This window comes from Tetrapisispora phaffii, chromosome 10, assembly GCF_000236905.1.
Source record: "Tetrapisispora phaffii CBS 4417 chromosome 10, complete genome".
NCBI classification, from domain to species: Eukaryota; Fungi; Ascomycota; class Saccharomycetes; order Saccharomycetales; family Saccharomycetaceae; genus Tetrapisispora; species Tetrapisispora phaffii.
The window spans coordinates 580824-605112 of NC_016529.1; the positions used below are offsets into that span (position 1 = coordinate 580824).

General features: G+C 35.9%; 12 protein-coding genes and 1 non-coding gene across 13 annotated transcripts; 8 read left to right on the top strand and 5 right to left on the bottom strand.

The window, feature by feature from the left end:
- Positions 1 to 74: 74 nt before the first annotated feature.
- TPHA0J02620 (ubiquitin carboxyl-terminal hydrolase) lies at positions 75 to 3752 on the bottom strand (the record flags this gene model as incomplete). The annotated part of the gene is made up of 1 exon (XM_003687468.1): positions 75 to 3752. One exon carries the CDS (start codon positions 3750 to 3752, stop codon positions 75 to 77), a length of 3678 nt encoding a protein of 1225 aa, XP_003687516.1.
- A 436-nt stretch (positions 3753 to 4188) lies between these two features.
- Positions 4189 to 4980, bottom strand: TPHA0J02630 (demethoxyubiquinone hydroxylase family protein; the record flags this gene model as incomplete). Its single annotated transcript, XM_003687469.1, has 1 exon — positions 4189 to 4980. The coding sequence occupies one exon, from the start codon at positions 4978 to 4980 to the stop codon at positions 4189 to 4191; it is 792 nt and encodes a 263-aa protein (XP_003687517.1).
- A 174-nt stretch (positions 4981 to 5154) lies between these two features.
- On the bottom strand, positions 5155 to 5889 carry TPHA0J02640 (SGNH/GDSL hydrolase family protein; the record flags this gene model as incomplete). Its single annotated transcript, XM_003687470.1, has 1 exon — positions 5155 to 5889. The coding sequence occupies one exon, from the start codon at positions 5887 to 5889 to the stop codon at positions 5155 to 5157; it is 735 nt and encodes a 244-aa protein (XP_003687518.1).
- A 632-nt stretch (positions 5890 to 6521) lies between these two features.
- On the top strand, positions 6522 to 6836 carry ATP17 (F1F0 ATP synthase subunit f; the record flags this gene model as incomplete). The annotated part of the gene is made up of 1 exon (XM_003687471.1): positions 6522 to 6836. The coding sequence occupies one exon, from the start codon at positions 6522 to 6524 to the stop codon at positions 6834 to 6836; it is 315 nt and encodes a 104-aa protein (XP_003687519.1).
- Positions 6837 to 7513: 677 nt separating this feature from the next.
- Positions 7514 to 10420, top strand: TPHA0J02660 (uncharacterized protein; the record flags this gene model as incomplete). The annotated part of the gene is made up of 1 exon (XM_003687472.1): positions 7514 to 10420. One exon carries the CDS (start codon positions 7514 to 7516, stop codon positions 10418 to 10420), a length of 2907 nt encoding a protein of 968 aa, XP_003687520.1.
- Positions 10421 to 10579: 159 nt separating this feature from the next.
- On the bottom strand, positions 10580 to 12301 carry ADE2 (phosphoribosylaminoimidazole carboxylase ADE2; the record flags this gene model as incomplete). Its single annotated transcript, XM_003687473.1, has 1 exon — positions 10580 to 12301. One exon carries the CDS (start codon positions 12299 to 12301, stop codon positions 10580 to 10582), a length of 1722 nt encoding a protein of 573 aa, XP_003687521.1.
- Positions 12302 to 13069: 768 nt separating this feature from the next.
- On the top strand, positions 13070 to 15016 carry TPHA0J02680 (uncharacterized protein; the record flags this gene model as incomplete). Its single annotated transcript, XM_003687474.1, has 1 exon — positions 13070 to 15016. One exon carries the CDS (start codon positions 13070 to 13072, stop codon positions 15014 to 15016), a length of 1947 nt encoding a protein of 648 aa, XP_003687522.1.
- A 142-nt stretch (positions 15017 to 15158) lies between these two features.
- On the bottom strand, positions 15159 to 17957 carry AFI1 (Afi1p; the record flags this gene model as incomplete). The annotated part of the gene is made up of 1 exon (XM_003687475.1): positions 15159 to 17957. The coding sequence occupies one exon, from the start codon at positions 17955 to 17957 to the stop codon at positions 15159 to 15161; it is 2799 nt and encodes a 932-aa protein (XP_003687523.1).
- Positions 17958 to 18810: 853 nt separating this feature from the next.
- On the top strand, positions 18811 to 19344 carry TPHA0J02700 (RNA recognition motif domain-containing protein; the record flags this gene model as incomplete). The annotated part of the gene is made up of 1 exon (XM_003687476.1): positions 18811 to 19344. The coding sequence occupies one exon, from the start codon at positions 18811 to 18813 to the stop codon at positions 19342 to 19344; it is 534 nt and encodes a 177-aa protein (XP_003687524.1).
- Positions 19345 to 19702: 358 nt separating this feature from the next.
- On the top strand, positions 19703 to 20752 carry TPHA0J02710 (uncharacterized protein; the record flags this gene model as incomplete). The annotated part of the gene is made up of 1 exon (XM_003687477.1): positions 19703 to 20752. One exon carries the CDS (start codon positions 19703 to 19705, stop codon positions 20750 to 20752), a length of 1050 nt encoding a protein of 349 aa, XP_003687525.1.
- A 648-nt stretch (positions 20753 to 21400) lies between these two features.
- Positions 21401 to 21733, top strand: RPP2B (ribosomal protein P2; the record flags this gene model as incomplete). Its single annotated transcript, XM_003687478.1, has 1 exon — positions 21401 to 21733. The coding sequence occupies one exon, from the start codon at positions 21401 to 21403 to the stop codon at positions 21731 to 21733; it is 333 nt and encodes a 110-aa protein (XP_003687526.1).
- A 309-nt stretch (positions 21734 to 22042) lies between these two features.
- TPHA0Jtrna5D lies at positions 22043 to 22114 on the top strand. Its single transcript has one exon. It is a non-coding gene; the product is annotated as a tRNA-Asp (tRNA).
- A 277-nt stretch (positions 22115 to 22391) lies between these two features.
- On the top strand, positions 22392 to 24083 carry VPS17 (retromer subunit VPS17; the record flags this gene model as incomplete). Its single annotated transcript, XM_003687479.1, has 1 exon — positions 22392 to 24083. The coding sequence occupies one exon, from the start codon at positions 22392 to 22394 to the stop codon at positions 24081 to 24083; it is 1692 nt and encodes a 563-aa protein (XP_003687527.1).
- Positions 24084 to 24289: the final 206 nt, after the last annotated feature.

Consider the following 24289-nt stretch of genomic DNA (forward strand, 5'->3'; position numbering starts at 1 on the left):
ACAATGTTATATATATGTATGCACATCCTGGCTATATATTCGTCTCTGGATGCTCTCCACGGCAGTGATCCCAATCACTTGGCCCTTGTGACGTCCCGTACCAATGGCTTCACGATGCTCTTTTTGGATGAATCGACGTATGCAAGAAAGTATGGCGTCGAGATGTCGCCATCGACACACTTGAATATCTCGTCTTCGTGTGCCCCCGTTACTTGGTGGTCGTTATACTTCCTCCAGATCCCGTTCTCAAAATCTCGGATGTAGACCCAGTAGTGCCCAAATGAAGCCTGGCCTCGGTGGATGAATACTGCAAAAAGGCTGTACCTGATCTTGGCATCCTTAGTGACCTCCTCTTCGATTACTGCATTAAGCTCTTCAATACGGTCATAAGTAGTGATGATCCTGTCACTTATGCTCTTGTTCACAGAATTATACTCAGAGACTAACTCCCGGTACTTTACTTTTGCCAGTTTTAATTCCAGTCTGGCCTTCTCAAGGACGTCATTTTCTTTCTTGTTGCCCTTAATATACCTGTCTAAAAATATCTCGTTCTTGAAAGGCAAGGCTGTCCCGCATTTATAAGGTACCAGCTTCTCTTTGTCATAGTACACTCTCTGTATTTGGATATTAAGAATCGTAGGAAGTTTCGTTATCGACAAGGTTTTCTTAACTTCCCCGTATTCTTCCATTGACATGTACTCGTCAGCGAAGTACTCGTCTAAAACTTCATATAAATCAGTTGGAGAATCTAGAATATTGACCAAAAGGGAAGAATATAACTCTCGCTTTTCATGTCCCTTGATAAATTTCTTAATAGGGCAAATCTCCTGGATGGTTTCTCCATAAAATAGCTCTTTCACTAAATCCATTTGTTCGTTATCTGCATCGAGATAGAGAGGCATGGATCCAGTCTCCACCTGATACAACACAGTATTGATACACTCTGTGACATCCTGCTGGTTACCTATTTCAAGTGTAGTTTCCAAATCATCCCTAGTCACCATTGCAACAAGTCTATTGGAATAAGACGTGCTGTTTAAACTAATGTCATGATCCTGTGTATCAATATCCGAATGACTAATGGACGTTGCACTACTTAATGCGATGGAATGACTAGTAGTTAGTTGATGTTCTTCAGAGGATTCCAGCTCCGATTTATGTTTGAATTTAATCTCTGCATTATTTGGAGCAAATGCTAAATATGCCAATTGGTTACTGGGTGTCACTTTCCTCGATTTTGTGTGCACCATTAATTTGAATAAATCTTGAACTTGATAAATGAACTGAACTGAACGGTTAATCTCATTGTTCTGAATCTCACGGCCGCCGACTCTTCTTTTACTCATCTCGGCATTACTATTCAATAAGTCAGATTCTATTGATTGATAATTCTCTATAAATTCACGAAATAGAGTGATCGAAAAATAATATTGTAATAAGGAATTTAAGTAACATGTATTGCCTATATTATTGATACCAGTTGGCCATAATTCAGAATCGATCATCTTTGGGTTCACTTTCCCGAACTCATAAAAATGCCTTAAAAGAGCTGATGCTCTATGTTTAGAAACTTCTCTTAATGCGGCAGAAGCCAGTATAAAGTTTACTGGGTTACTGTCATCAGTTTCCTTCCAATATTTAGTAAATGTGTTGATTATTGATAATTCACTGCTAGTTTTAGGCATCCCGATTATTTCAAACGCATCATCGCTTGTTAAAATAATATTCGAGATACACTCATTGAATGCTGAGCAATTTTGTTTTAATACGTACAGTAAACTTAAATCATGCCTCTGGATGGCAATGGCAAATAGTGCTCTATCAAATTGGATTTTGTGTTCAGGAACTTCTCGTATTTGCATAGTATACGCTAGTACTATGTTTTCACTGTCTAATTTTGCATCCACATTTAACTTTAAATATGCTGTCACTGGATGGAAAAATGGTTCATATTTTGTAATATATATTAATGGGCTAGATTTTTTAACTGTTGCCAATGAATAAAAACTATCCACCAAGTCAACTCTATACTGATCGTCATTGTTGTTGTTACTCTGAACTAATTCAGTATATTTATCCCAAATTTCGGAAACATGTTCAATAGCATTGAAATATTCTTCTGAGTATTTAAAGATCTCTAATGCATGTAAATAAGCAGCTTTAGAAATAATAACATTTTCTTTACAGTACTTCTCCAATACAATATAGTCGGGAAATTTTCTGGAAACATACTTCAATGATTCAAAATATTTACTGTCATTATCTGGATCTGTTCGTAATTGAATTTCATAATTTGTGATAATATCTTTTTCCGAAACATTACTGTCAATGCATAAGTTTATAAAGTGCTCGTCAACACATCTTGTACTAGTTTTCTGTGATGAAAATATTGATTGGTATTCATTAAGTATTTGTGTCCAAAAAGAAGTAGTATGATGTACTTTTACTTGTTTAAAGATAGTATCTTCCATGTATTCTTCTATTTCTTCTTCGTTACTATAAAAACTTTGTAAAACCTTTCCCAGATACATAAGTTCCATGGCATACCTAGTAATTTTGTCAAACTTTGCTTGATTTTTTGGATTGGGGTCGTCAAAGGAAAGTTTCAAAGCTTCATCCAAAGTAATTGAGACATGATCCTTTCTCTTCTGTTCCTTAACCTTAATATCAAAATTCTCTTCCAACCATTTTATATCAACGTAAGTACCCAACTTAACGTCATCTGATAAAAGAAAGGACGTCTTTTGTTTCTCTAGCTCTCTTTCTGGTGACCCTTTCAAATTTTGCATTATACAGTGTAGAAGTATTTCAATTGTATCTATCTGCTCTTCAACTATTGCATCGTTATAGTCAGGCTGCAATTCTTCGTGAAGGTTATCAAGTTCGTTTGATCTATTGAGTACTGATGCCGACGATAGTAAATAATCTAGCTCTGTCTGATTAAACGCAGGTTTAAAAATTTCGATTAGAATAATTTTATTTGTATCACTTGATATATATATTGAAAAATCTAGTAAGTCCTTTGAATCTTTATTAAATTTAGGGAAGTCACTCTTATCAACTTCATGTAATTTATCAAAATCGTCCAGCAGGAAATACGGCGTCAAAGCAATATGTTTCTTTTTATGTTCTAATCTATGTCTGGTCTTCACGGTTATTCTTATACTGTATAGAGGTTTTGATCTAATATATTCATCAAATGTATTTAATTCACTTCGTCTTGGAATTTTGGGAACCAACAATCCGTATAACTCTGTGATTGTATTGTTCTTTGGGGATGTGACAGACTTATGCTGAAGTTTGACATCAACTACTGGATTATTGGTGTTGAATAAAATAATTTTGAATGGTTTGATGTATTTCCTCCATAATGAATATTTAATTGTGGGTAAATTTAATACACCATCTTTAAAATCAATGTCATCAGACTTCTCCGAATCTAATGACATAAATGCAATATCAGTTAATATATCATCTAAGATTCTCTGAGAGGTCTTAAAAACACCTTCTTTCTCTATATTTTGATATAGTAAATGCATCCCATCATCTATTGATGTATCATTCTTTTCGACGTTTTGAGCTGATGAGTTAGCAGTGTTGGGATTTATTTTATCAGCATCATGGTGATGCTTCTTCAATTTTGATTCTTCTCCAAGCTTCTTAAATTTCTTAGCCAATATATACAAGGAATCTTTTGAATGAATTTTGTGAGTATTATTGGAATTGGTCTTTATCCCTTTTTCTGAATGCATGATGCCCAATTACATATGTCAACTTCTGTTTGTCGGACCCACCAGCAGTTTGATGGTCAAACAATAGAAGTTTTGTTTGTCACGTATCTAAAAAGACTGTAATCATTATATAGGAACATACACGATATGTTTTCTCAAGTTATTCATCTGTTTAACCTTCATTCGTTGCCACTTCCTTTAGCTATCTTGATGTTTAAAACCTCGGTTCCCTCGGTTCCCATATTAAAAAACTTACAAGTAATGAACCAGTCAAGGTAAAGATGATCGATCGAATGAAAGATAACAGGGTCTCTGAGAGTATGTTTTAGTTATACGTTGCAAAATGGAGAGAGTCCTAGAATATTAGATGAATACATATATTAATTTTACGATTCTATCGCTACTTGTGTAAATATTTACAGGGCTATGGAAAGCTGAGGGCAGAAGATGCAGTTATTTAGATTCTTTCAGCAGCCATTATGGCTCCTTTACAGACGACCTTGATGGTTTCATTCACTACAGTGTGGAACCTTGCCTTCTGTGCGCCATATTTCAAGGCAGTATGAAGGTGTTCCAGTTCGTCGTCTCTGAATTCTCTGATTGTAGAGATCAGTTTGGTGACTTCATGAGGTTTTGAGTAGCGGTTTTCATTGTTTATATTCTTCATCTCGTACTGGTTCTCTAATGTACGTAGTTGTTCATTGTAGTGGCCACCAATTACCGTTTCTACGGCTTCTGTGCATGCCATTGCGGTCTCTGGGGACATCCATGCAGTTGTAGCACCCATAGCGAAAGCACCAACTTTCCAAAGCGGTGTGATTAAAGAGGGTCTCACTCTGTTTCTTATTTGATAGTTGTTGAATGTATCATGGTGATGCACCTCTTGCTTCCACATATGGTCCAATACCGGTCTCAGTTCTGGGTACTGTTTTTGAAGCACAAAAATCTGTCCTTGGTATATATAGTTGGCACCTAACTCACCAGCTTGGTCAACTCTCACTACACGATCCAAGTACGCAAGCCTAGCTCTATCTAAACCTTTGTAACGTGGACCCTCATCTTTAGTTGAGTTGTTGCTCTTAGCATTGTTACTCTTGACGTAGGCTTGGAACTTTGATAGCAATCTGAAACTTCTAGAACCAGCTCTGATTGTTGGGAGGGCGACATTTGTTCCCACGTAGGATGACATTTCTAATCGGTTTTCTTTAATTGACAGATGTTGAAAGTCTTTGAGATGTAAATTAAACATAACATTGCAACTATAAATTAAACATCACTTTATATACAGAAGCAAGTAGCGTCCCTTTATAAACAACAAGTGTTGCAATTACGAGCGTTTTTTTAAACGATCGTTCAGCATCGCAGATCCCATTCTTCAAAAATGCAACAACGACAGATGCTTATAACATTAACAGACGTTTCTTTAAAACAAGTTTGAACCATCTTTTTTGACATCTAAGTAGATTGGTAGTTTGTATGGGACGTTATCTGGATGCCATTGTGGGTAGTATTTTTTAATTGCGTCTAGCAATACATCGAAGTAAATGTGAGATCCCTTCCCAGTAAGATGTACACCGTCAACAAAAAGTTCTTTTCTCCAGTCTAATGCGTTGTGTTCACTGACATACTTGGTGAAGTTCTCATTCATGTTTGCAAACCCGACATGTTCTTCTTCACTGATCTGTTTCAACGCTTTTGTATATAAAACGAAGTTCTCCACGGTTCTCAAGCATCCGAGTTCCAATTCGGCAGGGTTCTTGCTCTCAAAGCGACCCTCATCGATCATACCTGGACTCACAAGGATGATGTTTGTTATCCCATGCTCTCTCAAGGTCCTGATCAAGGTCTTGATGTTTTTGATGTACTCATCGAGTGGTACAGAGATTGGGCCGCCGATAGAGGCGTCGTTGGAACCGAACCCAATTGCGACAAGTTCGATTTTGGACTCGTTCTTGAGGATTTCAGGCAGGATCTGGAGGGCGTACCTCGACGTATAGCCAGCGAAACCTCTTGGCAGGACGTCCATCTTCCTTGCGTACGCGTTAGTCAACGCCCCTCCCACCGTGAATTGATCGGTTTCGAGCTCTGGGTAGAGTCTTGGATTGTATGCGAACTCTGTGATGGAGTCCCCAAATAGTAAGAATTTTTTATAGTCCATGTGTGTGTGTGGTTGGTATCCCTAGTATGGTGGACGTGCTGCATGCATGCGGCACATTCGGGGCTTTATATACGCATCATTCCCATCGCCCAGTATGACAGCTCTTGTACCCCCTTGCACTCCATCAAAACGTTCCTGGTAAAAAACCGCCATCGTTCACTCTCGTTCGTTGCCTATTAATCCCTCACCGGAAGAAGCAATCACAAGAACGACGGTTTAACACTTTCAACGGGCCAGCGTCCCGGTCCAAGAGGGACAGCCCAGACTCCGCATGTTCTGATGACAGCTGCACCTTCTCATATATCAACATCCTCGAGCCATCAAGTGTCGAGTATCTGATAGGCGGCAAAGACGCCATGCTGGCCCCCCAACCCTTCTTATATATACCCTTGGCCTGCATGTTACCCGTCCGCCACTCATTGCTGTTACCCTGCCCGTCCGAGGCTCCACCCAATCACAGCGGCGGACGGGAGGTCCGACCACCCCCGGGGCCCGGGAGTGGCCAGAGTGCAACTCAACAACACTAAGACACACACACTGGATAGAGACAGTTTGGGACTACATGCATATATATATAAGGGATGGTGGACTTTGTTGTGAATGTGTCTCCCTTGTCAGACGGGCAAAGCAAGATGTTGCAAAAAATTGTGCTAAGACGTGGCTTGTCCACTTTGATTCCTCCAAAAGTCGTGTCGCCTCAGAACCTGGGATCCGCTCCAAATGCCCAAAGGATCAATAAAGTCGTCGACTTCTACAAACGCCTGCCACAAGGCTCGCAGCCTGCTGCTGCCCCAAACGGTCTCGTCGCAAGATACAAGGCAAAGTACTTTGACGGAGACAACGCCGGCCTGAAGCCAGTCGTTCATCTCGTGGCCGGGATCTTGGTTCTGGGATACTCGATGGAATATTACTTCCATCTAAGACACCACAAGAACGGCGAGCACTAGTCGCTGCCTGTTCCCGCACAGTCGCACACACACCTCCCTTCGCCAGGCGCATTTATATATTCCTTCGAACTAGTGATGTCTATGGTCGAGCAGCACGGCTTGCCCAGCCGTGCGCTAGCCATCTCGTGTAGATACGCCCTTCCATATGTAGCCACACACCCCATATATAGATACATATTCACTACATCCTAATAAACTCAACTAACGTATGTCTCGATGCCCATCCCATCATGGCCTGTTGCAGCAGGTGCTATTGCTCGAGGATCTTTCGAAATCGAAATTTCGAAAGTTTTTCACTTGTTCCTGCGCCTCTTTCTCTGTCGATTATGTGTTTCAGGTCTCATCGCCATTTTCCAACTTTCCAGTAACTCGAAACTCACACACAACATCTTCAAGATTTGTGATCTGTGAGGGAGCAAGGGCTTCCAACAATGGAGACTTGACCCTGGGGGCAGCCAAGGTTCCAGGAGGAGCATATCGGGACAGCTTGGCCGTTGTCTTGAAGAATCTTTCCAGGTTTGGCTGTTCGATTGTATATATACTCACCTCACAGATATAGTAGATATATCCAGAATCTATGGTTTACTGGTACGTTGCAGTGGACGGTTTTGCTTAAGAGTGATTGGGAAACTGTCGAGATAAAGTAAGGAGAACTCGTTGTACTATTCGGTTGAGAAATGGACGTTGTGGTAGATAAGCAACTCACGTCGGATAAGAAATCCTTTCCGGAATGTGTGAGATGCAAGGACTCGATTGTATCTGGCCATGCTTACGAACTGGGCGATGACAAATGGCATACTCATTGTTTCTCGTGTTACCGTTGTGAGAAGCCTCTGAGTTGCGATTCGGATTTCTTGGTGTTGGGAACTGGCGCATTGATCTGTTTCGATTGCTCAGATTCCTGTAAGAGTTGCGGGAAGAAAATAGATGATTTGGCAATCATATTATCCACTTCGAATGAGGCTTACTGCTCAGACTGCTTCAAGTGTTGCAAGTGTGGTAATAAGATCGAGGACCTACGATATGCAAAGACAAAGAAGGGTCTTTTCTGTTTGACTTGCCACAAGAAATTGCTGGTGAAAAAAAAACTGTATGAACAAAAGAAACAGCGATTAAAGAAAGAACTGCCTCAATTGCCTCCCGTCGGAAACCTGGCCGATGATTCTGTAGAGGATGATATAGGAAGGAAGAGCAGGGTGGATTTCACACCTTTGTCTATCCCAGAAAGATCTGGGAAGAGACCTGCATCGCCGAGAAAATCATCCTACCTAGATGAAGATGATAAAGACACTGCCGACTCGAGTGCCCCTGAAGTGGGGAATACTGAAACAACATCAAAGAAACACGAAAGAAAAGCTTCGATAGACGATCTATTGAGTTCTACGTTGGCATGCGATCTGGAAGAAGATGCAAAATTGAAGAAAAGTGCCTTTATCATGACAAATAATTCTGCAAATATAGTAAATGACTTCTTAGGTAAACCGCCTTTACGAAATCCATCGAACCCGGAACCGGCAATACCACAATTATCGAAATCTGAAACTCAAAGTAATATTAGTCTTGATTGCAGCAATCATGGAATCTCAAATAGTTCCGAAAGCGCCAGCGCTTTTGCTACTCCACCGTTGCCTACAAGTTTATCAGATATGTTGGATAAGACATTAGGTTTCGATAGCAATGGAGCTACTCTAAAGCAGTTGGACGACTCTGATGAGGGCGACCATCAAGAAATCACTGAAGAGTTCGATGAAAATACATTTAAACCATTTGCATTTAATAGAACAGAAGCTATTCCGTCAGATTACGAAGCACCTAGATCAACTACCAACGACGAAGGTGGTGTGTCAAGTAATTCAAATTCGGTATCAAGCGATCGCTCACTACAAAACCCTACAGAATCAAGGTCAAATAGCATTACATCGGCAAATAAAACTCGTTCAAACAATAATACAGCTGCTACCACTATTACACAACAAAGTGGAACAAATTCTACAGCAAATAGTTCATTGAAGAGAACTTTATCATTTAAATCAAGAAATTTTGTATCTACTTTAAAGAATAGGACGTCAACTTTCCTTGACCAAAAAGTATTAGAAACTCCAGACTCAGTCGGGGACAAGAAAACAAATATGGTACAACCAATAAATATAACTTCTCAAACTCATCGTAGAGTTTTATCAAATTCAAAACTTCTCGATTCTCATGAAAGAACTGCAAGCGGCAATACGTTAAACATTATAAAACCTCCTAGCATTCCGTCAGATGTAAGTGGTACAGATCCTATTGCGCAAGCAACAGCATTCCGGACTCCTCCATTGAGCTCCGCTTCTTCTTTCAAATCATCCACTAATATTGACGCATCTTATAGACCCTACTCTGCAGTTATCACTGATTTTGAGATTTCTAAATACGATACTAGTCAAACTAAGAGTATTCAATCTAAGATCAATGAAGCAGAGGAAAGATTGTCTATGTTACAACTTAATATTGAAGAATTGGAGCTTAAAAAATCACAATTGCAAAAAGATATTCGAACATTAGAAAGAACAAAGTCTACAATGATGAAAAGTACTATACCTATTTCAAATACAAACGGTTCTAGTTCAGAAAATTCTAATCAAAAAAACATAACAACAGTCCAACCTAATGTTGCCAATTTAGCAAAGGCAGGAGGACGTCCTAAATTTTGGAAAATATTTTCTAATGGTAAACAAGTTTCCGGTGAAATGAATGGTCCAAAAAAGATTGAACTGGCATCATCAATATCAGTTACATCCATGGCACAATTAACACCAAATAATATGAATAATAAACTAGGGATATCAAATCCAATTTTACAAAATCCTAACGATTTCAATGACGTTAAATTAAATCAGATTGTTGATCGTTCTGATGTGAACATATCAGCCCAATATTCATCACAACCTGGTGATGTTTTAATGGGTTCACCATTAGTCAGCAGATGTCAATATGAAGGAAACAATATACCATTTATCATTACCACTTGTATTGAACACGTTGAAAGCAGCGAGGAATTCTTACAAACGGAGGGTCTTTATAGAAAATCAGGATCAAAATTGTTAATTGAAGAATTAGAAGAAGCATTTTCTAGTGTAACTAATAGCACTTCTCCTCAATTGATAAAGTTAATAAACAGTGACTTGCATATTGTAACTGGCATCTTAAAGAAATATTTAAGACAGTTACCAGACCCATTATTAACTTACCACATCTATGAATCATTGATAAATACTGTAAGAGATGAGCAATTGAGTTCGAGGCTCCCCTTAAATAAGCAATGGAATGATAGTAATCCTTTATTTACAGTTACTTGTGAAACAATCTCTAATATCCTACATCATTTACCAAAGGAGCATATAGCTCTTCTTTATGTTTTAGCTGAACATGTCACCAAAATCGATGAATATAAAGAATGGAATTTAATGACGATGAATAATCTATCTTTAATCTTTGCACCAGGAATTATTAGAGATTTCAATGGGGAGAAAGATATTATAGATATGCAGGAGAGAAACTACATTGTCGGATTTATATTTAGATATTATCGAAAATTACTCGACTAAATATAATATCTAAAAATAAGCCAAGTTCAAATATAACTATATGGTCATACATAACTTATGGAATAAAATAAAAATACAGAACAGCATTGTGTTTTTTGTTAACCTTATTTTGGATCTAATATAATAATTGTGTTATGTATTCTATCTACATGTATCGAGTTATTTCTTCATTTCGGTTAAATATTGTTCATAACCTTCATCTTCTAACTTCTGCGCCTTCTGTAGGATTTCTTCTTCTTGTTTTAATAAGAAGGCTTGCATCTTTTGAAAATAGGTATCATTATATGCTCCTAAAATTCTTACAGCCAGCAATGCGGCATTTGTACTGTTATTAATTGCAACAGTTGCAACAGGGACACCTCTTGGCATCTGTACGATGGAATGCAGAGAATCAACACCATCCAAGCAAGAACCCTTAACAGGAACACCGATAACTGGCAAAGGTGTCATAGCTGCAACCATACCTGGTAAATGAGCAGCCCCGCCAGCACCTGCTATTATTACTTTCATTCCACGTTTTGATGCCTCGACAGCATACTTACTCATTCTATGTGGGGTTCTATGCGCCGATACAATTGTCACATCAAAAGGAACAGAAAATTGTTTTAAAATATCACAAGCAGCTGACATTACTGGGAGATCAGAATCGGAACCCATAATTATTCCAACTAAAGGCTTATTTAATGTAGTGTCTGTTACATGTGGATCTAGGCTGGTGTTTTCTACGATATGATGTAGTTTCCTTTCACAATCGTGCATAGACGAACTTACAATGTTTATATGACCTAGCTTACGTTGAGGTTTTGATTCCTTGCCATATAAATAGACAGAAGCATTTGGAGTGGCCAATGCCCTTTCACAATATTCTAGTTCTTTATCTTTTACCTCTCTATCACCCAATACATTTATCATAATAGCATTTGTATCGCAAGTGGTGAAATTTGTGAAACCTTCAGGCATAGGCAAATCAAGAACGGATCTCAAATGAGCCTCAAATTGAGAAGTCACACATGCGTCAATTGTGTAATGACCTGAATTGTGCGGTCTTGGTGCAATTTCATTAATAATGATCTTGCCTTCTTGACTGTAGAACATCTCTACTCCAAAAATACCAGCCCCGTCAAACGACTTAATTGCATTTTCTGCAACTAACCTTGCTTCGAATTGTACTGAATCAGGGATTCTTGCTGGAGCATATACTACGTGGCAAATATTGTCTTTATGAATTGTTTCAACTGTTGAATAGGAATATACTTTATTATTAAGAGATCTCACAACCATAACAGCTAGTTCAACTTTGAATGGACACCATTTTTCTGCATATAACTTAGCAACGTTTTGCTTGTTTTCAGTAAAGAACTTTATAGCCTCGTCGATGGAATTCTTGTTTTTAATAACAAAATTTCCTCTGCCATCATATGCAAACGTTCTAGCCTTCAACATATAAGGGTAATTCAATTTTGTGCCCATATCGTTTAATTCTTCAGGGCATATGTTTTCAATGGGATAGCTTTCTACAACAGGGATATTGTTTTTAGTCAGGTGTAATTTCTGACTAAATTTATCTTGTATAATCTTAATTGTTTCAGGAGTTGGATAAATCTTCAGACGAGGGTTAAGTTTTTTCAAATCAGCCAACGTCTCTGTATTCACATGTTCAATTTCGATGGTCAAAACATTGCATTTCTTAGCCAGCTCTTGGATCTTCTCGGGATCTGTAAATGAACCGTCGACGTGCTCAGTAGAATTACTGATCTGTTTAGCGGAGCAATCCGCTCCTTTCTCCAAGATCACCGTTTTAACATTCAATCTGTTTGCTGCTTCTACAAGCATACGACCTAATTGACCACCTCCCAATATTCCTAAAGTTTTTTGATCCATTTTTATTTGTACTATAAAATTGCCCTTGTGTGAGAGAAGCGACCCTTAAAACGTTTTTTGGTTCTATTCACTCTCGAGCAATTGTAATATCTACCACTTAAAAGCAAACCAACGAGAATCGACCAAACCTGAGAACCCATACATACCTACTATTTATATATCTGTGTATACCCATCTATGCTTCGACAACGTTAATAGAATCGTTTTATTTAATACAAGTAGTCATCAATAGTTTGTCTAAATTGAATACTGTTTTTCTTGTTCCACGAATTTCAAAATATGGAAACGGAGTCAAAAAAATTGGTTTAGGGTTTGTTACCCGCTATTGTTAGGGTTTGTTCGCTGTCAATAGCAACTATGGCGGAAGACAGAGAGGTGTCACAGTTATAAATAATTGACACCAAGACAATTTAACAACGATTGGTTACAAGCACAATAGTCAATCCGATATATAGATATATATATTACCTTTATTATAGTAGATCCTTGATACAGATCTTATATTCTTTTTGTTTGTCTACAGAAGTGAATCTGTTGTTTATTGTTTCTGAGTGAACGTGGAAAATGGCACGTCGGCTATTCACGGTTATACGCGGGAGGGTGGATCCATCGCGTCACAAAGTGACACTAATTCCCATATTTCCCCCAATTATATATATATATAATGTTATAAGTTTGCAAATATATAACTACATTTAAGATCTGTAAATAAGTTTCTTCACTCTAGAAGTTTGTTGTAATTTCCAGTTATTTGTCTCAGTTTTGAAGATGACACAGACAAAAAGAGATACAGAAAATATGGAGATAAAGAACAGTATTACATTGGCAGAATATATTTTTAGAAGGTTACGATCAAGTGGGACTTACTCATTATTTGGGGTACCTGGTGATTTCAATTTGCCGTTGTTGGAGTCGTTATATCACAAGACTGCCGATGGTAAAGAAGTAGAGCTTTTGAATTGGATAGGTTGCTGCAATGAATTAAATGCGGCTTATGCAGCAGATGGATATTCAAGATATACAAATAAGATCGGATGCTTGGTTACAACTTTCGGTGTTGGAGAGATCAGTGCTTTAAATGGGATAGTGGGTGCAGCAGTGGAAAATGTAAAAGTGTTGAATATTGTTGGTATTCCGCCTACCCATATATTAAACTCATCACAATATAATATACATCATTCTATTCCTAATTTAAAAAATTCTAATTCGGGTGTGCCAAACTACAAAACTTATTGTGATATGGTTCTTAATAACATTACAAACAATGTGGAGTTTTTAGAACTGAGTGATATTAAAAATCAAAATAGTAATCAAGTTTGTAACAAAATTGATCAATTGATTAAAAATATATTTATCTCTTCAAAGCCTGGTTATCTATTTGTACCTTCTAATATGACAAATATGATGGTCTCTTCAGCAAATTTGACGTTATTACCACAAATTAATTTAGATTGGGCGCTAAAGTCAACTAGAAGTAATTTATCAGAAACAATCGAAAATGATATAATTGAAGAGATTTCACAGCTATTGTATAAGAGTAAAAAGCCATGCATATTATGTGACGTCTTTATAGACAGGTTTGATTGCAGAATCCAAGTGAATCAACTAATTTCTAAATTAAACATCTGGAATTTTTCTACCATGTTGGGGAAGTCAATAATTGATGAAGATAATGATCGCTTTATGGGCACTTATAATGGTGTAACTAGTGATTCCTACGTTAAAGATAATTTTGAAAGTTGTGATTTAATCTTACACCTAGGTATTGAAACAAATGAAATGAATACAGGATGTTATAGTTTTTCTTATTTACCAGATGCCGTTATAATTGAAGTTGGTAAAGATTACATTAAAATTTCAAAGCATGATGGTAAAATTTCAAAAATTATAAATGATATAATGCTTAGAGATGTAATTCAAAAATTATTGCATTTCATTGATGACTCAAAATGCACTTACTCATTCGACAACAATGTTGAATCATTTCCAACTTATAAAAATAAGTTAATATCTAAGAAATCTCTTGAAAACAACGTTGAATCGAAAGCTCAACAAACTGTGACACAAGATGATCTGCAAGTTGAGATACAAACATTGTTTGATAAAGGTGATGTGGTTGTTGTAGAGACAGGTTCATTTCAATTTGCAATTCCAGATATGATATTTCCAAAAGAAACAAAATTGATAAACCAAGGGTTCTATTTATCAATAGGCATGGCTCTACCTGCATCTTTAGGAGTTGGTATAGGCATGAGAGATTATCCAAATTGCCATATCAACGATAATAGTGAAGATGCTACCCCTAAGAAACTGATATTGTTTGAAGGAGACGGTGCTGCTCAGATGACAATTCAAGAACTTTCTTCTCTGTTGCGATACAGGATACCAATTGATATCTTTATTTGGAATAATAATGGCTATACTGTTGAGCGTATTTTTGAAGGAGAGAAACGTAGTTATAATGATATAATGCCATGGAAATGGGTAAATTTGTTAAAAGTGTTTGGAGATCATGAGAAAACATTTTCTAAAAGCACAACTATTTCAACAGTTCAAGAATTGAGGTGTAAAATTGACGAATTGAAGAACGCTAACCCTCAAAAAATTATTGAGTTAATAGAAGTTAAACTTGGAGAAATGGATATTCCAAAAAATTTAAAACACATTGTTGAACAGATGAAATTAAGACAACAAAATAAGTCATTAATTGAGTAAACAAATCTATAAAAAAATTGTTTATTTAGCTACATATACTGTATAGTTATATTGGAAATAGAAAAATGTTTAAATTGTGTGTATATTATTTATTACTAATGCTATGTCTACTTAAATACGTAAATTATTTTTATGATAATATCTATAATATATTCATAGTATCATTTGATGCTGCTGTCACCTTAAATCGTTCTCCTATTATTGATATTTCTTTCAGTAATTCGGAGCGTGTTTTATCTTTATCTTTATTTTTACTGGCATCAACTTTTGTTAGGGTATCGTTTGGTTTGTTTGGTGTGTTGTCGTAATATAACTTTTTGGATGTTTCAAATGCAAATTTAATTTGTTCCGTTGCAAATTTAGAGTATAAAATCTGTCCAAGTGGGCGTTTCAGTAGATAGTGAACCAATTTAATTGAATATTTTTTGCATCTTTCTATTACAGGTTTAAAACTGTTGACTTTATCCTGTTCTTGAGAAGTTTCGGGCACTGACTTGATAGATTGGGTACTTAATGACGTCGATGATTTTGAACTATGAGGCAGATTCATAGGTAGACTGGATCTTCTGATATTGTCAGGTAATTCAGTAATGCTATGGTCACTGGGAGCAAAAAAGTTACTATTGCCGTTATTAGATGAAACTGGATTTAATGGAAAGAGTCTCTTAAGAGATATTGTCCTGGTTAGTTTCGATCTCCCAAGGCCATGTGATGCTGGCTTTAAAAAGAACCTTGGAATGTTGCCGAAAAGATCATGATTCGTCGTACAAGAAGGTTCGAATAATAAAGGAATTGTCAGTAATAAGAAGCCATCAACCTTCATAAATGCATTAATCCACTCTTTCTTGTAAAGTTGTTGTTGAAATGTTGTGTTATCTGAGAGGTCACGGAAAATGCTACTTTTGATGCTTGGATCAAATAGCTTTTCCAAGTTTTGATTCGAAAAATCATATGATTGTAAATCAAAATTATCAAATATTTTAAATGTTGGGTAATTCAATAAAATATTGATCAAGGAATCCATGTTATTTTTGTTTGAAGCAATTAAGGAAAATAGAATATGTTGGTGGTGTTTCAATTTTTTCAGAGTCATTGTTGATGTACTTTCAGATAATATTTCCATCTGATATAACATTTCTATGCAATTATGAATATTTGATAATGTTTTTAGCATCTGCAAGGAGGTATAATCGAAAAATTCAGGAAAAATAATGGCATCTTTATAGATACATAGATATTGATCTAATACAGATACGTCATCTTTCACCTTACCAGCTGTCAATAATTGGATCAATTGTAATAAATTTACTTTCTTAAATATTTTTGTAGTTACTCCTTGATCGTAATTTGCTTCTTCAGCTATTATATTTTGGATACATTTTTGTAGTAAACCTACTCTAGAATGTACATTTTTTGGAGTTTTTATAATAATTTCACCAGGTTTTGAAAATATCTTACGTATGGAGAGTGATCCGTTTCTGTGTAAGTTTTTATTAAATAACGGATATTCAGTTTTCTCCTTATTTTTGATAACAATCTCATTTGCATTATAGAATGTTTCAGTGTCAATATCATAGTAACAATCCCAAAGATTTTGTTGAAACTGGAAAATTGGATTCGCAACCCCAATTATGAAAAATTTTGAACCTTGTAGATTTGATGAATAAGTTCTTAGCGAGTCTATCATTGAGATATCAATATAAGGAAATATTAAAATTGGTTTGCGTTGGTAATATCTGTTCATATCTTTACCGAATTCAAAAATTGAGTTAAGAATGTTTGATAATATTAATACAAAATGGCATAATTCATCTTTTGAATATAAAGTAGAGTTAATTACTAATCTCCAAGTAATATTCTCAGTTGGTAGACTGGAAGTATAGTTTATGAATTTTGATAAGAAATTCAGTATCTGTGTATTAAAACGCGTTGAAGAGCCTAATAATTCATTTTCAAATAATGAGACCCTCAATTTTGTTTCTAATATATCTGTGTCCAATAAGCTCGATGTGAAGTTTGTAAAAGAATATTGAATATAGTTATTAATTAATGTGACTTTATTGCCAAAATTATCATTCTCTATATTATATGGGATTTTGAATATTTTCTTGAACAGTTTTTTTATTTTTTCATCGAACCATACATCTAACAGGTTGTTGCTTGTACTATTGAAATTACTCTCTTCATTAATGGACTGTAATATTTTTTGCAGATATTTATTTGAGTATATTCTGTTAATAATTGATAAATCCAGACTATTAATCATGTTAAAACATTCTTTTAATACCTCTATCGACTCTGTTGAAGGTGTTTTCATGTATTGGTCTAGCACTTTAGATAACAATGGACGAAATATAGATCCAATTTTATTAGGAGTCACCAATGCAATTGATTTTATTACTGCGCCTCTTGAATTTGTTTTATCAATTATTGTATTAACGATATTTAAGATGTATAATACATCTATATGGTTACTTTCATGATGCTCTTGAGCATCTTCGAATTCGTCGACTTCTCTTATAGTGTTATAATTGTTATCGTTTAAAGTGTCACTAGTTGGTTTAAATAGTTCATATTTATCTGTATTATTATTGTAGTATAAACTAAACATTGTGTAATCTTTTTTACCTGGGGTTAGTTCCACATTATTGGGTATCATTAAACTTGCTAAATTAATCGACTCATCAGAATCAGAGGTGCCACATAAATGGTTTTTAAAACCTGGGATGCATTTTGGATATTGATGTCTTATTACAGGACCTAATTTATTATCGAATTGAGCAGATAGGATGAAGCATGCATTATCCAACCTTAAACTTCTTGAATATGAAGCAGGGGTTTCCAAAGCCCCATTCAATGAAGTCCATGAAAGAGAAACACCGGATATATCAGCGGGTTCAGCATGTTCATTGTCTGTCGGTGTTGTCGGAAGTTCAGCCATATAGTTGTGGTTGAGGGGGGAAGGGAAGGGGAAACGTTTGAGCTTCTTTATAAGAGCATAAAGAAAATGCCAAAAATAAAAATTCCAAGGAAAAAAATAACAGGTACAAATTAATTCAACGTGGATCTATTACTTGTGCCTGAATGGATGATTCCATTCTATATCTTTCGTGTTTTTTTTAATGTATCAATAACATTAACCAAAACCTTTCAATGTCAAAACCAGATGATAGTTTTTACTAAAAAGCTTTTCTCCATTGATCTTGAGTTGGGAAGTTTCAATACCTTGGTATATCATAGCATGAACGGGTGAGCATAACTGAACTGTAATTGACATAACTAGTACTACTGGCCAAGTCTCTTGGGGGGGCAAAGAAAATGGATATATTAATTTGTTTCAGAATGCAAATTTATTTCGTTTAAGATGATCATTTGTGTCTGTATTTTTTTGAATTCCATATCACATGATTGCTTATGTCAATATATATATAAGGGTGATGAGGGGCCCAACCTCGACAACCGCCAAACCTCAAAACAATGATTTAAAGAGGTCTATATTATCCATGAGAAGTGTTAAACTTAATATTCATATCATCTTAACATTGTTCTGTTGATTTGTTCCTTTATTTGTTAAAAAAATGAGCATTTATCGTTTTCTCAGGCAAGCGATAGAGATCACTTGAAATGAGAATATATAATGCGACCTAATGCAATTTGTAAACTTGTATTAACTTGAATAGAAAGTATGTCATAAAAATCTTATAAAAATCCTTTGTCTTTCAAAACAGTTAAATTCTGTTATGGAAACAAATTGGTTAAATCATAAATAGACATAGCATACTTTAAAAAGAGAAATGACCCGCCTACTGCTTGAAAACCGAGTAGTGACAGCCAGAAGCAATAATAGAACTGGCATCAATAAATTTTATAGGGCTCCTTCAAAATTGAATAGATTGAATAACAGTAGAGCCACAAGAACAGTGACCAGCACATCATCGGATAAGGTGAATGCTGCTTCCCATAATATTAACACACATTTCGATATCTCAAGAGAGACTTCCGTTCTCGTCACTGGGTTGTCAAAAGAGGCAACAAAACGTTCTATCTATGAGCTTTTTAACGAAAACGTAGGTGGTATAAGAAATGTCAAGATAGGCGGCAGGAACGGGAAGAAATGGGCTAAAGTATTGTTTAGGAACGTCGAGGAAGCACAATTAGCAGTCTTGAAATTCAATAATGTGATCATAGGAGATACAATCGGCGGTAACAGACGGTTTTTCAAATTGAGAGTCTCGTTGATGGCTGCTCCATCACCAGGTATACTAAGAGCCCTTTCAACTAGAATCAAACTGATGAAGAGTCTGATGCCAGTGCATAATATAAGTTAGTGAAACTATGCAATGTTATGAACATGTATGTATATATATGTGTGTGTGTTCATGTATAACGTTGTTCTCTTTGCCGCCGAGGAACCTCAAACTAATCGGTTTTTCGGTAATAAGGACTTTCAGCCATCCCGAAAAAATGAGTGACACGATTTGCGAAAAGTCGTCTTTTTAAAGGCAAAAAAAGTGGAGATAATTATTAATATATAAAGGGAGGTTTACGGTTCTGGTTGTTTGTTTTATTTGTTCTATTTATTTGTAATTTCTATAGAGATGCTGCGTCAGGAACTGAGGAACTTGACACGTAAAGGCACGGTTTATCAAAACAGTGTATTCCAAATTAAATAATTCTATAATAAATATGGTCAACAATAACGGAACCGATGAATTGACATCGGCTATAACTGGCGCTATTGGGGGTGCTTTATCGCTATCGATTACTTATCCATTGCAGACAATAACTACCAGATTGCAGACAGTGAAAAAAACCGAGAAAGATAAAGAGAACAAGGAGCAGGACATAGTCAATGTACAATTGCCAGGGAAGCAGGCAGATTTGTTGGAAAAAGTAAAGAATTTGAATGTTTCAAAGATTATTAAAAGTATTGTTGAGAAAGACGGGGTGCCAGGTCTTTATGCGGGTCTTGAGAGCGCTATGATTGGGATGGTATTCACGAATTTCATATACTACTATTTTTTCGAGAAAACAAGTAATGTGTTTAAAACATTGAGTCAAAGAGAAAAACATATGTTAACGGCAAAGGAGTCGATTGTGGCAAGTTCCATCGCCGGACTAATTACAGCTACTGTGACGAACCCAATTTGGGTAGCAAACACAAGATCGACAGTGCAAAAAAATGACAAGAATACATTTGCCGCCATAAAGGAGTTGTACGATGAAGATGGTGTGAAAGCATTGTTCAAAGGTTTGAAATATGCATTGATCTTAGTGGTTAATCCTGTTATTCAGTATACGGCATTTGAACAAATGAAAAACGTCGTAGTATCTGTCAAAAACCGTGACCACAAGAAAAATAATGAAAGCTTATCCTTTTTCTTATCACCAAATTGGGCATTTGTCCTCGGATTCGTAAGTAAACTAATTGCTACCAGTATAACGTATCCGTATTTGACCATTAAAGCAAGAGCACATATAGAGTCCACCGCAAGTAAGAATGCAAGCACAGAGAAGGATGTTGATTTCTTAACCAAACTAACAAACATACAGATAGTAAAAGTCATCAAAAAAGAAGGGCTCAAAGGTCTATATAATGGGTTTTTCTACAAAGTGTCGCAAAGTGTATTGACCGTTGCACTACTATTCTACTTCAAAGAAGGACTCTCTTTGAATGCTCAAAGAATTATGAAGATAATCAGAGTACTCAAGGCCAAACAACGTAAAGTAAATTAGCAAAGTCGATAGCTTTCTGCAATAGAAGACATAATATAAAAAACAAATAGTTTAATACAATGAGACTCTAAAGTGTGTGTGTGTGTGTGTGTGCACTTGGTATCGAAAAATTAACAATGATAAAGACACAGACACGCCAAAACCAATATGTGTTCGTTCCCAACGATGTGTTTGTGTTTGCAAGTGTCTTCGTGCAACGTGACCAGACGCAAAGTCGATGCAAAAAAAAATTGAAAAAAAAAATTTTCATTGAAATTTCAAATCTTTTAAAGCATCATTTTTGTTAATGATGATACATTTCTATGATGAAGTTTAATAGCATATTAACGATTGTTAGTTCCTTGCTACTACTGCAAATGTCATTGAAATTCTATGAAATTATGTTTTATTCTCTTTTACTTCTACTTTTCACAATATACTTTATATTTATATAAAGTATTTTTCACTATTAATTCTTATTGATAAGTCTCTTCTTGAATTTTTTATAGTTTTCATTTATTGTTACAATTGCTATTTGTTATTCCAGTTATCTTTTCGTTCTGTATCCTATATTTTGTAGTTGAGGTTTCAATATATCAAGGAATTGTCTGCTTATTTGCTTAAATTGATTATTTCACAAGAGAATAGAACTCAAGAACCCAAAAGAAAATGAAATACTTAGCTGCTTACTTATTATTAGTTGAAGGTGGTAACGAAAAGCCATCCGCTGCCGACATCAAATCTGTTGTCGAATCTGTCGGTGTCGAAGCTGAAGAATCCAGAATTGCTGAATTATTAGCTTCTTTGGAAGGTAAGGGTTCCCTAGCTGAAATCATTGCTGCTGGTTCCAAGAAATTCGCTACCGTCCCAGCTGGTGGTGCTGCCGTCGCTGGTGGTGCTTCCTCTGCTTCTGGTGCTGCTGCTGCCGAAGCTGCTGAAGAAGCTGAAGAAGAAGCTAAGGAAGAATCCGACGACGAAATGGGTTTCGGTTTATTCGATTAAGGTGTTTGTCAAACATATTAGTTTATCACTCTATATTTTTTAAACATTTTATATAATTGGATATTTAATTGAATATTCTCTCTTTAATTTTGTCGTTGCTGTAGCTGTATTGTTAGTTGATCAGTATCTGATGGCCACTGGGGTACACAGATGACGCATTGTACTGGCAGCGTTCGCTCTATGAAGTGAAGCTCTCGCAGAGTAAAACAGCTGCTAAAAAATATTCTCAGCTGATACATAAAACAGCATCCTCTCGTGTGTGTGTGTGTTCCCAAACACTCTTATTCCAAGGTACTGTATAAAATAATATCCGGGATAGTTTAATGGTTAGAATCCGCGCTTGTCGCGTGCGGGATCGGGGTTCAATTCCCCGTTCCGGAGATTTTTTTTGCAAAATTCGCTGTAATAATAACTAAGCAATGAAATTTAAAATAGTAATCTTAGAAATAATATTATAAAGAAAAAGTATTTTAGATTATAGGGATCACAATGATAAACTTACTGAATTATTTCTGGTTGTTTATTAGTTTATCACTACATTGCAATAACTTTTTAGGATCAGAAGGTTAGAGTCCATAGGATAATCTTTGAAAAATAGGGTTTTCTCTCTAAACAACTACCTACCTTTGCAGGAGTGATAAATTACAAGAAGAGCAAAATGGATGACTTTGATGATATGGATAATAATCCCTTTCTCGATCCGGAAGATGACAGCTCGAAAAAGACACAGACAGTTGATAAGATCACAGGCACCTCTTCTGAAGTCTCTGAATCGAATGTCAGCGAAGATCATCAAGTGAGAAATGATCCCGCATCAAACAATGCTAATGCGAACCCTAATATGAACGTTGATAATAACCAAAAGGAAAATGAGGATGAGAGAGAGCAAAAGAATAATGAAGGTTTACCAGAACGAACTGTTAAAAAGAAGGTGTATGATATAACAATCAAAGTTACTACTTTGCAAAGAGCTGGGTCTGTAACTAACAAAAAGGAAAATCCAACAATTATTTTTGACGTAGCAACTGATTTGCCTCTTTTTAGAAAGCGCAATTATAGGAATATTAAAAAGACAATGGACGAATTCCATCAACTGTTTAAATATTTGAATGCAGCAATTCAAGAGTCTTTTATACCTTCGTTACCTTCGCCTTTCACTAATTATTGCATAAATAACCGTGAAGATCTCGAAAAGACAGTAAGTAATTTCCAAAATTGGTTTGACCGGATAATTAAAGATCCACTTGTCATTAAGAATGAAGAGTTTGTTCATTTCATTGAATGTGATTGTAATACATATATACCTATCAGGAAAGCAAATTTGATTGCCAGTGGATTAAAAAGAAAAACATTGAAACAGTTGCCTCCTCCTTACGATGAAACGCTTGATTTGGCAGCATTCAGGCCTATGGTTAAAGATATTCATTGGAATGCTAAAGAAATGCAAACAAGGTTGTTGAACATCTCGAAGGCTAAGAAAATGCTATCACAATACGAAAACACATTTGGAAAAGGTTTTATAGGTTTGAGTGAGATTGCGAGAGACACGGAATATTCTGATAAACAACTTGATAAGCAAAATGTTTTATATAACCATTTCGGTAAAATTATAACAACAGTTGGTGATATTGACAGTATAATTGCCACTTTGGATATAGCCACCTTATATGATGGTTTAGAATGGATTGTCAACGATACGTATGTGGTCAAGGAAGCGTTAACAAATAGACATTTATTAATGAGAGAATTGTTGAAGGCACAACAAAGTACAAAGAGTAAACAAGAACAGGCCAGAAAATTAAGGGCCAAAAGAGATACCAATCCGGTTAAAGTAGAAGAGTCGATACAACAATTAAAAGAAGCCTCCAAATTGGAACAGCAGCTAACGCTGAAGTTGGAAAGAATCACAGCCAACATGTTAATAGAAAGAAAGGGATGGATCGAATGGTATGAAACACAATTGAGAACATCTATTAAGGAATATACTTTAAGGAAAATTGAATACGAAAGGAAAAAACTGGTACTACTTGAAAAAGTTAGAAGGGACGTAAGGCATGCAGATAAGAATGGTGGATTATCTCGATTAGGGCGCGAACATTTACTTAATAAAACAGATGATGATGTTAAAGAGAAAGGATCTCAATTGGCTGACGGTGATAGTTGGGCAGGAGATTCGTCTAAACATGACTCAAAAGATGTTGAAAATATAAATCACACTGAATTTGATAGTTACATTGATACGGAAGACCCCAACTACCAAAAGCAAACGCCTATAAGTAACAATAAACCAGCATCTCCATCATTAGACCCAAAAAGTGCAGCCACTTTACTGGGCGAATGTATTTTTTAAAATTGAGGAACCATTAGCCTTTTAAACATGTTGACCACGAAAATCACACTATATCGAAATATATATATATATATAATAGAACTCAGATCGTGTAGACGAAGGCAATGAACTATAAATAAATAAATAAATATGTATGCATGTCTCTGTGACGCTGACGCATTCCACATCACGAAAAGCTAAAAATCACGTGACACTTAACTCCCAAA